This window comes from Filicampus tigris, chromosome 5 (genome assembly GCF_054856515.1).
Source record: "Filicampus tigris isolate MCC_2025a chromosome 5, RoL_Ftig_1.0, whole genome shotgun sequence".
Lineage (NCBI taxonomy): Eukaryota > Metazoa > Chordata > Actinopteri > Syngnathiformes > Syngnathidae > Filicampus > Filicampus tigris.
This window is the reverse complement of record NC_141221.1, coordinates 26,955,417-26,966,311: the sequence shown is the minus strand read 5'-3', so window position 1 is coordinate 26,966,311 and position 10,895 is coordinate 26,955,417. Positions and strand designations below refer to the sequence as shown.

The 10,895-nt window shown below is 43.9% G+C and overlaps 1 protein-coding gene across 1 annotated transcript; it reads right to left on the bottom strand.

Moving 5' to 3' along the window:
- Nucleotides 1–4,090: 4,090 nt before the first annotated feature.
- LOC147147965 (lymphotoxin-alpha-like) lies at nt 4,091–9,796 on the bottom strand. The gene is made up of 4 exons (XM_086030894.1): nt 9,469–9,796; nt 9,020–9,050; nt 8,889–8,939; nt 4,091–6,164 (listed from the first exon to the last, which is right to left on the bottom strand). The coding sequence occupies exons 1-4, from the start codon at nt 9,673–9,675 to the stop codon at nt 5,752–5,754; spliced, it is 702 nt and encodes a 233-aa protein (XP_085887020.1). The 5' UTR covers nt 9,676–9,796; the 3' UTR covers nt 4,091–5,751.
- Between the last annotated feature and the right edge of the window lie 1,099 nt (nt 9,797–10,895).

Here is a 10,895-nt window from a genome sequence, read left to right as displayed (position 1 = left end):
GCACTCGCACCTACACACGCACCCCACATATACACACAAGCACACGACCGTATAAACGTTGTTAAAAAGACATGACAAGGCACAGAGAAACCATATGAGGAAAGGGTACCCAAGGGGAGCTCATTCCCGAGGGGAATGACAGTCCACGGCCACAGGGGCGCCACCACCACAGAGACCCCCAGCCTATTCTCGACGCCGGTGGACCGGGACCACGTGGTCGATTAAATATGCAGGACGGAACGCGGTGGCGGTTAGGCGATGCCCAGCTTTTTTTACACTATTTGTTGCCCCCCCCCTATTTATTTTTAATGAATGGTCTGTTGCGAGTATTGTGACAAGCTTGTGTGGGTGTGTCGTGTGGGTGTGTTGTGCGCATGCGTAAGGAAGAGGGCTGTAGAGAATGCAGGGGGCGCGTATGCTGGTGAGATGGAGAGAGATGTGAGAGACGGGCGCGGGCGTGCTGGAGCCTATCCCAGCTGTCTTCGGGCAGTAGGCGGGGGACACCCTGAATCGGTTGCCAGCCAATTGCAGGGCACAGAAACAACTAACACAAACAAACATCCGCACTCACAATCACACCTAGGGGCAATTTAGGGTGTCCAATCAACCTACCAAGCATGTTTTTGAAATGTGGAAGGAAACCGGAGTACCTGGAGAAAACCCACGCAGGCACGGGGAGAACATGCAAACTCCACACAAGGAGGCCGGAGCCGGGATCGAACCCCTGAACTGTGAGGCGGACGTGCTAACCAGTCGACCACCGTGCCGCCAGGAGAAAAATGTGTATGCTGATAAAGCGAGGCTGCAGTACAACCCTCGTCTCCCTGTAGCGTGTTGTTGATCTACTGAGCTCCCCCACCCTTTTACCGGCGACGTGCAACAGCCGCGACCGTGAGGCAACTCCGCGGCCTTGGAGAGGGGCTCTCTCCTGCGTCTCCCGACTACGGTCATGCGACCGAAACAGGAACGGACAACAGGTCATTTTTGACCTGTACACAAAAGTGTACAAAAGTTGAATACAACTCATAAAATTGTATGCCGATTTTGGCAATTCATTTATTTTTTGTGTAAAAACACACGCAAGCTCAGCAGCAAATATCTGATCCCACTGAGTTTCCTCAGCTTGTGTGGAAGTCGGCAGACAGGTTGAGTAGGAGATTGTGAGGAGGGAATTCCCCGAAGATGTTGCTGATGTGACACATCCCCACAGTGACGCATGTGCACGTTCAGTGGTACATGCTAGAGACGAATGCTTCCTCCCCCTGATGTCTTGGCAGGATGAAGGATCCTCGGAAAAGCGCCTCTGGTGTGGAATCTGCACAGACTTGTGACTTTTTTTTTTTTTTTTTAAGTAACAAGTATTGCTTATTAAACACTCCCCCCAAAAATCGAAAAAAGTATTAACGTTGTGCCATATCAAGGCAAGGATTCCTGCCCCTCCTCCTCAGTGCTGAGCCAGGCTTCCGCCTCAGCTAGCACAGGTGGAGAGGATTCCAATCAGCCCAGCTACAGCCACCTTCAATCAAGGCGGCTGCCTTCAAAAGCAGCTGAGGGGCGATTTTAGGTTCAGAGCTTTGGGGATGCTGAGCAGCCATAAAAAATAAGAATATACCGCTTTCGTCAAACGTTTTTGACAGGTTTGTAGTCCGGAAGTAAAGGGAAGTGACGCCATTTTGTAGGCCATAAGTCCTGCCCCTCTATTCCATCATTTCCGGTTTAAAGTCCACCCCTTTGACGACTTCATTTTGTAGTCCACGATTTCAACCCTAACCACGCCCTTTGTAGTCCATAAGTCCTGCCTCTAACCACGCCCAATACCTACTCTAACCACGCCCCTTTGTAGTCCAGAAACATTTGATGTTACCATGCGTCGTTTCCTGTCTGCCGTTTTACGTTGCCATGCATCGTTTCCTGTCCTCCATTTTGTTGTCAATCAATCAATCAATCAATCAATCACATTTTATTTTTATAGCACTTTTCAGACATAAAAATGCAACTCAAAGTGCTGTAAAACATCCAAAGCAAAACATAGAAAAATCCGTTCACGCCCTCCCTCCCAACAAACCCAAGACAGATATCCACTAGTACATCAGCACTCACTCACTCACACACACACACACAAAGTGCACAACCTGGTAAAATGTGTTAAAAAGACATGACAAGGCACAGAGAAACCATATGAGGAAAGGGTACCCAAGGGGAGCTCATCCGCGCTGAGGGGAATGACAGTCCACGGCCACAGGGGCGCCACCACCACAGACAGGACCCCACACAAAGTGTAGAGGCCGCCGGCCACCCGGACCCAAGGAGTCCCTGCGATGACAGCCCCCGTGGGAAGGGCAGCCACCCCTCCCTCAAAGCGGAAGCCCCCACATGTGGAAACACTGGAGCTAAACACTGACAACAGCAGAGAGCAACAAAATTGATCATGGATTATGAAATTGTGTCGGACATTTGAGGATGAAATGGTGAGTTGCACATTTTTTGTGTGTTAGCATTGTTTTTACTTAAATGCTCGCCGAGCCTGCAGATATAATTGTATCTTAGAATTTTTGGTATCATTCGAATCTGCAGAAACTCCGTTTTCTAACCATATATCACATGCCCAGGAATACTTTGAATTTGTTTAGTATGTAGTGAATGTCCCGCATGCACGATCCGCTAAACCACATGTGGGTGGTTGGAATGGCAACGGGTTTCACCACGTACAAAACTAAACTTGTACACTCCAAATTATGTAGTTCTTGGGCATTACCAAGAGGAAGGTGATAGACACCTGGTCCAATAATACAGACGAGCTGAATGCAATTTGGGCGTCCTTAGCATCTTAGCAGTGTCACAGGCTGATCACCTCCATGCAACACAGCATCTAACCTAACCAATTATTCAGCTGCATAAGAATAATTGCATGCTATCTTTTAATTTATCTCGGCTGGTTTTAATCAATTTTATTTTGTTGTGATTTGTGTAACGTCTTACCAGAGCTGGGCACTTGACCCTTTTTGGTCCGTCCGGCCGCAACCCTCCACCCTTGACCTGGGTACCCTTCCGGCCGCGACCCCCCTGCCATATTCGTAAATATTGTCGTCCCCGCCCCGTTCCGACCTCCTAATTTCAAGTGTTATCAGTGATTCAACTCGTCTGCCAATGAATGCCGTTTATGCAAAAAAAGAAGCTGAGCTCCGAGACTTCTCCAAGTTATTAAATTGTGAAAGACACAACAACACAGCTGCCTGTACTTACTTCCATTGCGAGCCAAGGGGTTGGTTTTGTCGTATTGTATAATTTATTTGTCCAACAGATGACAAGTCTGCAAGCAACAAGTTACCTACTTTCCACACTCCCCTCCTTCACACTTGACTTGCTTGATGTGCCAGTGTCATACTTGAGTGCTGCACGTAGCTTGATTTTCCTCCCGGACACAATTTGTTTTGAAAGAAGCCTAAAAAGAAGCCTTTCACCGAGTAGGCTGAGATAAAATTTGGACGCCTCGCGAGCACATCACACGCATGAGGGCCGATTAGTGGGCCGGACTAAAATCCACTTCCGGGAATGCTTAGTCCAGCCATTTTTTAAAATTTGTCAACCCCCCACACCCCTCCGCCCCAAAAATGGGCATCCGGCCGGGCCGGAGGTTCCGACCGGTCCGGCCCAGGGACGGACTGCCCATCTCTGTGTCTTACTATATTGTTTCGCTTAATGCTTTACGTAAAGCACTTTGAATTGTCTTTTACATGAAATGTGTACTCCAAATAAACTTGCTTTGCCTTTTTAGAGGTCTTAACTTCCTATGTCAAAATACTTTTTATGGTTAAAGTTGGGGTTTTCATTAGCTGTACAACATTTTAACACTTTCACTCTTCAGGGTGTGAAGCTGCATAACAAGAGCTACGCTTCATGAAACAACTGAATCTAAGCTTTACGCATTGATATTTATTGAGATGCACATGTGTGTCAAAGAAAATCCTTGGAATAGGATTAGGCAACCCTGTTCTAGACATACTCCTAATGTTTCGTTAAGGTGTGGTCATGCAATAGAACACAATACAACATTCTACATATTACAATAAGTATTTATTGTCCACCGCAATGGAAATGTCTTTGTTTCCCTCATGAGGACCACAGCAGTTTAACAAAACAAGAAGCTAGCGAGAAGCTAAGAAGAACACAAGTAGGAAAAGGTCATCAGGTGAAGAAGATTGTCACGTGTAATTAAAACGCTCTTTTTGAAAAGAAAACAAATGACATGGTTTGTGTAATAAATGACATCACTTTGACAGGCAGGAAGGCACATCCCGGAGCCAGCCAGGATCAGAGGAGTTACAAACACTTTTGAAGAGCAGCGCTTCATTCTGTTGTGTTACAGAGTTCAAGACGTGAACATCGGTCGTCCATTTTGGTCTGAGCTCCTCCACATTGCCACTCGAGCTCGCACCCTCACGTCCTCCTCGTCCATCCATCTGACTGCACCCTTTGCTTGTCCGAGCTTTCTCGTCAGCCACCTGACCTCCGTAGCTCTGACTTTCTCCTTACATTCAAATCGAAACTCAAACCACATCAGCTCAGTTCACATACTTATCCTATGGCTTAGTGGCCACATACGTGGACAGCACTTTTGTGCGTGGACAACACGTGGACAGTGTGAAATGTGGAATCGTGGGTGTTTTGGACACATAGGTGGGCACTTACACTGCCATCTTGTGGTATCAAAGAGTATTACATACTACAGTCAAAATACAGTATGCAAAATACAGTACAATGAAAAAAACTAAAAGTCTCCAACACTTTTGTTTAGTGTCGTCATTTGTAATCAAAGTTATGCATGCTAAACGGTTTTATTTTAAAAGAGGACAACTGCTTTTTACATAACACATTACATTCAGGGTGTCAGATTCATTTTTGAGATGGGCCACATCGTAGTTCGGGTTTCCCTTGGAGGCTGTGAACCCGTAGCATAACAAATTGATGGATAATTAGTTTTGAAATCAGAAGCCAGTATATAAAAAAAAAAGAATTTAAAAAAGTAGGCTTGTAACAAAAATGCTTGCAATGTCTCTGTGACTAAAAGTCACAAATATATACACTAACAGCGGATCCAGTTCAAAATCCTTCCCATCACCTTCAAGACCCTTCACAACCTTGCCCCCTCCTACCTCACTGACCTCCTTCACCACCACACCCCACCTGCAATCTAACATCTGCCCATGGTAACTTCCTCACCCCTCCCATCAGACCTCAGCGGACCTGGGGCGATAGAGCGTTCTCCATTGCCGCCCCCTCCCTCTAGAACTCACTCCCTCATCACCTCAGACACATTCACACTCCCCCCCTTTTAAAACGGCACTAAAAACCCACCTTCTTAAATCTGCTTGTAACCTCTAACACACTATCGTCTGTTTATCATAAACTTTTCTACACTATTGCACCCACATATTTCTTTTTTTTTTTTTCTCTTTAATTTTATGATTGTCTTACTCTGTTTTCGTATGTTTCGGCTGTTATTTATTTGTCACTATGTAAAGTGCCTTTGAGTGTTTTTAAAATTACAGTGTTACAAATAAAATGTATTATTATTATATAAAGTAAATATTTTGGGTGTTTTAGCAGCCTGAAGCCGACGCCCATGATTTACCGTGGCGGGCCACGTAAAATGACGTCGCGAGGCGGAATTGGCCCCCGGGCCTTGTGTTTGAGACTTATACGTCACATGCAATATTGTGTACCACAGAACATTTGACATTCTTTACCACGTTACTGAGAAAGAAGTTCAGCCCCAAAGAACACCAGATGTTCTTCCGAAGAAATGAGGGTGGCATATGACGATTTCACTCGCAGTTTGCTGTTGGCTTTCAAGTCAAAGATGCCACATGTATAAAGTGATTTACTCCACTGTTTTGTGCTGTGGCTTACTGTGTCGACGGATGACAAGAGAGTGACATCGCTGCGATAAGAATCCAGGAAAACGACTACCGCGTTGGAGAGTTTCAGATCAGATTTAGATTCAGTGTTACTCTCGTACGTGATCTGCAGAAAAACTCTGTACTGGCCTGCAGTGGGAATCAGCAGGCTTCCATTGGAGTAGAGCAAGCCTCCATTACAGTGGGCATTACCATTCACACTCTCCCATAGAAGGTATTCTCCACTTGTCTTCTCACCACTAGGAGCTAAAAGGACGACAGTGGAAAAGCAATATTTAGCCTCTCAAATGAGCAAGCATTCATACATGAAGCTACTGTACACTCCCCTTCAAAAGTATTGGAACCTTTGAGGCCAATTCCGCAAAGAATGTAAAATTTTGCATTTCTTACCTCTGAACTCCTGCATGGTGGAGGATCTCCAAATCGCTTTGGCTGCTTTTTCTTTAAATTGACAAATATTTCTGTCGACTTCTGACCTAATTTTGTGATATAGTCTATGAATTTGAATGTGAGGTAGAAGTCGTACAAGCTCGCCATGTATTTTTATTAGGGGTGTAACGGTACACTAAATCACATTTCGGTTCGGTTCGGTTTTTTGGAAAATTCGTTTCGGTATATTTTCGGTACAAAAAAACAGATTTTTAAAAATATATATGTTTATTTTGAAAAGATAACAAGTAAATGGTACATTTTTTAGAAAAATAAATAAAAGCGAACCATTCGGGTGATATTCTAAGACATTACACCAGAATAAAAAATACACTAACAATAAAGATCTCTTAATTTTGTAAATTATTAAGACATTGAAATCTTTAAACACTCAGCAGCAATAGTCTATGACACACCTAAGTATTCAAGTTAAAGACAAGTTGTCATTACAGTACATATACACTTTTTGTGATGGAAAAAAATACATACAGTTACAATGATTGCTAACTATATTTAAACTATTTTTATAATGAAAAATCTTTATGAAATTGTATACACTTTTTAGGCGTTGAAATCTTTGAATGTTCAACAGCATATTGTAACGAATTGGGTTATCTGTGTTGTGGTCGGACTTGTGTGTTGCTGAGTTGTGATGCTTCCGAGGTTCATGAGTGCATCGTACGGCAAGCGAGTGGGGCAGCGGAGAAAGAAGAGCGCGAGCAGTTGTACTTGGATTAAATAAAACGTGATAATTAAACTACCGGCGGCACGGTGGTTGACTGGTTAGCACGTCCGCCTCACAGTTCAGAGGTCGTGGGTTCGATCCCGGCTCCGGCCTCCCTGTGTGGAGTTTGCATGTTCTCCCCGTGCCTGCGTGGGTTTTCTCCGGGTACTCCGGTTTCCTCCCACATTCCAAAAACATGCATGGTAAGTTGATTGGACTATCTAAATTGCCCCTAGGTGTGATTGTGAGTGCGGATGTTTGTCTCTGCGTGCCCTGCGATTGGCTGGCAACCAATTCAGGGTGTCCCCTGCCTCCTGCCCAAAGACAGCTGGGATAGGCTCCAGCACGCCCCGCAACCCTTGTGAGGATAAGCGGTACAGATAATGGATGGATGGAATTAAACTACGTTTGACGGCGTGTTTATGGAAGACGCTACAATATGATAAATCTCGCTATTTAAGTTTGACGTTTTGGGCTAAAAAGACTGCTTGCTTCCTCGTCTAAGAAACATTCACTGTCGGATGATGCCGTGCATGTTAGACGTGCTAGCCGCTAGCCGCAACATAGCCGCCGATTTCATGTCGTAATGTCGGCACACAACTTTCGGCCTAATCGACGCACCTTTCCCCATCGGCGATGGGGGGCAGGAAAGCCAGAATGTTCCCAAACAGGAGACCGCAGTGTACGCGGGCACCTTCGAGTTCTGGCTCTCTCTTTTGTGCCACCACTCTCGTCTCCCGCATGCAAACAGTAGCGTCCGTGCGTAAGCTAATAAGTGGACCGAACCGAACATGCCATACCGAAACGTATCAATACACCCGAGTGTACCGTTACACCCCTAATTTTTATGTACCTTTGGGATCATGAGGACACCTTTCTTTCTCCTACCCTTTAGAAGTTGTTTGTGGATGTCACAAACTTTTACATTTGTCAAAATATACTAATTATGGTCAATATTTGTGTAACACATGATTTAGTTGCTGAATTATATTTTAATTTTTCGGATTGCATATATTATTTGGTATTTTTAGTTTTTCTAACATGCTACAGTGTTGTGTTTTAGTATATGTATCTATTTTTATTTTGCTTGAGTGTTTGTTCCTTTTTGGGTCGCATTGGCACGTCACATTTTCACGACCGAAGAAGAAAAGAGAGAGAGGGGGTATTAGAGCGAGACTGTTGAAATAAAGAAAGAGACGTATTGAAACATTGTCCTGTCGTGTCGGTTGTTTTGTCAAGGAAGACACCAGAAGTGCACAAACTCGATTTTATCTTGTAGTTCGCCATACCACGGCCTCCGATAAGGTAGAACAACTTATTAGGGTTACACAAGTATAAAATGAAAGGAAGTGGTGTCAAAAACACCTTTGCATAGAGAGAGAGAGAGTGTGCCATCATGTGCCGGACCCAAATCCCCTCGCTGCACAAATGTCCAAAAATGTAATTAATTTTAACTGTTGTGTCCGAGCAGTTTGCAGGCGGTGCACGGAGTATCAAACGACACGGTTTTAAATTGATTAAATAAAATATATAATTTCACAGATAGCCACGAGAGGGCACTCTAAACTTACGCACTAATATTTCTTACTCCATTTAAAAAGTAAACATTGGCTTACAAAGATAACTGAGAACGACTGAACACAAACGTCCCCAAAAGAAAATCAAATTCTGCAGACTACAAGCTGCAAGCAGTGAAATGTTTTTTTTAATATGAAATGTTATTAACATCAAATGAACATCATTCAACTATTATGATAAGATGAGCGTGTTGGAAGGGGTGGGGGGATGCAATGGTTAATTCATTTGAGGGACATTACCTGTTAGCATAGCACTTTTGACTCTATCCTTGTGTTGATGGTTTCTGAGGGCTGCATGAGAAATACACACAGTGATATTTTACATCAGAAATGTGCAGTTTACGAGACTAAAAGACAAGACACAACATTACCTGATGAAAGGCTGTCTCCATATGCCACAGACTGAAAAGAAAACCACCATTTTTATTATTTTATTTTATTTTCATTCATTTAGTATTGAGGACATGTCATGGGATGTTAACTCTTTTTTAGGCATACAGCAGCACAGTCAATTGAATTAAAGCAACAACCAAAAAAAGTGGCTTTTTTAAAAAAAAATTTACATTCTTGTTGTCATTACGGTGTGTTTTTATAAGTTATTTTAGACTGTAATAGAATTCTAATTTGGGGAGTCTAGAACGGATGAATAGCAGCCGCATTTGATTTCCACTCATTTCAATGAAAAACAAAAGAGACGCAAACGTGGTCGCTTCACGAATTCAACTCGTAGCGGGATGTTTTATTTCTTAATTCCAGAGTACTTCCGAGGACTTAACCATGTCGGCCAGTAGCTAAGAGCATTATGAAGCGGACCTCTTACCTGAGAGTCATGTGATTGGGGACAACCTCCTCGAAGCACAACCAACACTAACAAAAGCACCACAATGCTCAACAGACATAACGCCAGATGCACGGCGCAATCGGTCCGCAGTGGTCCGAGTAGAGAGGTTCTCCTCATGTTTCGATGAGACAATTGCTCCATGAAAACTGTCCTTGTGTATCTGATCTGCGCCCTTCCGTCCCCCATCTCAAATAATGAGGCCAGAACGCTCAAATTGGCCCCACCTTCTACCCTGAAAGACAGCAATTGTTGCGCCTGTAGATGGCAGTTTTGCACGGGTAAAGGTAAAGACGCTGGTTTCCTTCGTGCCACTGATTGAACTTTCTCTCATTGCCACAAAATTCAAATGGGGTGGAGTTTCTCACATGTGTCACACTCTCTATACTAGCCCAGATTTCAAATGACATACATTATGAAAATCCGGTTGGCAAAAAATTGAATCATTTGGGTTTAAAATGTCCAACACTGTCACTTTTGTTGCCATGATTCAGTGGCGGAGCCAGAACGTGGCTAATGGATACGGGCCTGGAAAAATCAGGGCGGGCCTGAATATTTTTCTCACTGAGCACAATCCTCCTGTCCTGACACATCGTATATTCAAATAAAACGACAAACTGAATAATATGAAGTTCAAATCCTTAGACAACCACAATTATTCAATTCTTAATATTCAATAAAATAAAGGACACAACAAAACGCAAATTACAAAATAAATGTATAATGACTTTTTCTTTTTTTTATTTCATGAACATCACTGGGTGGGCAGTCTGTCAATCTGGGTGGGCCTGCGCACATCCAGGCCCACCCATGGCTGCACCCCTGCCATGACTGCCTTCACTTAAGAGGAGGAAATGATTGATTTTGACGGGCTCCTATTGCTACAAAAGCAAAACAGCACAAAGTTTTACTTCACTTTTTGGTGTAGTTCACATTCGTACACCACGTCTTTCAAATGTGACCCTTTATGAATAATCCAATTGGCAAAAAATGAAATGAATTAAGTTGAAAGTGCATGGCCAACACTGGCATTTTAATTGCCACGTCTACCTTCACTTGGGATATACATTGCTTTTTATAAAAGCAATGATTTTGATGGGCACCTAATGCCACAAAAACTAGAAAGCCTGTTTCACACTCTAACCCAAGAGTGCTCAGGTCTGGGGGCACAACGGCAGGAATAGCAACCCTGTGTGTCGACCAGAGCTGAGCATCGCCTATTTCCCGTCTGCATATTTAATCGACCCACGTGGTCCCAGTCGGCCCAAGTCAGCCAAACGACGTCGAGAACGGACTTAACCTGTACTGCGTCACACGCAGGTGCCGCACTCCTGACACGCGGCCGAGTAAGAAAAAAATAAAACAGTGATGTGTACCTTGGGATTCCACAGACGCAAAGACATGTGCCC

Bases quoted from the DNA above. Each gene is read 5' to 3' on its own strand.
- LOC147147965 (XM_086030894.1), bottom strand. From the start codon at position 9,675: ATGGGGGACGGAAGGGCGCAGATCAGATACACAAGGACAGTTTTCATG. The intron at 8,940-9,019 runs GTAATGTTGTGT...TTTCTCATGCAG, and splicing joins TGGAGACAGCCTTTCATCAG to CCCTCAGAAACCATCAACAC. The intron at 6,165-8,888 runs GTAATGTCCCTC...TCGTCCTTTTAG, and splicing joins CAAAAGTGCTATGCTAACAG to CTCCTAGTGGTGAGAAGACA.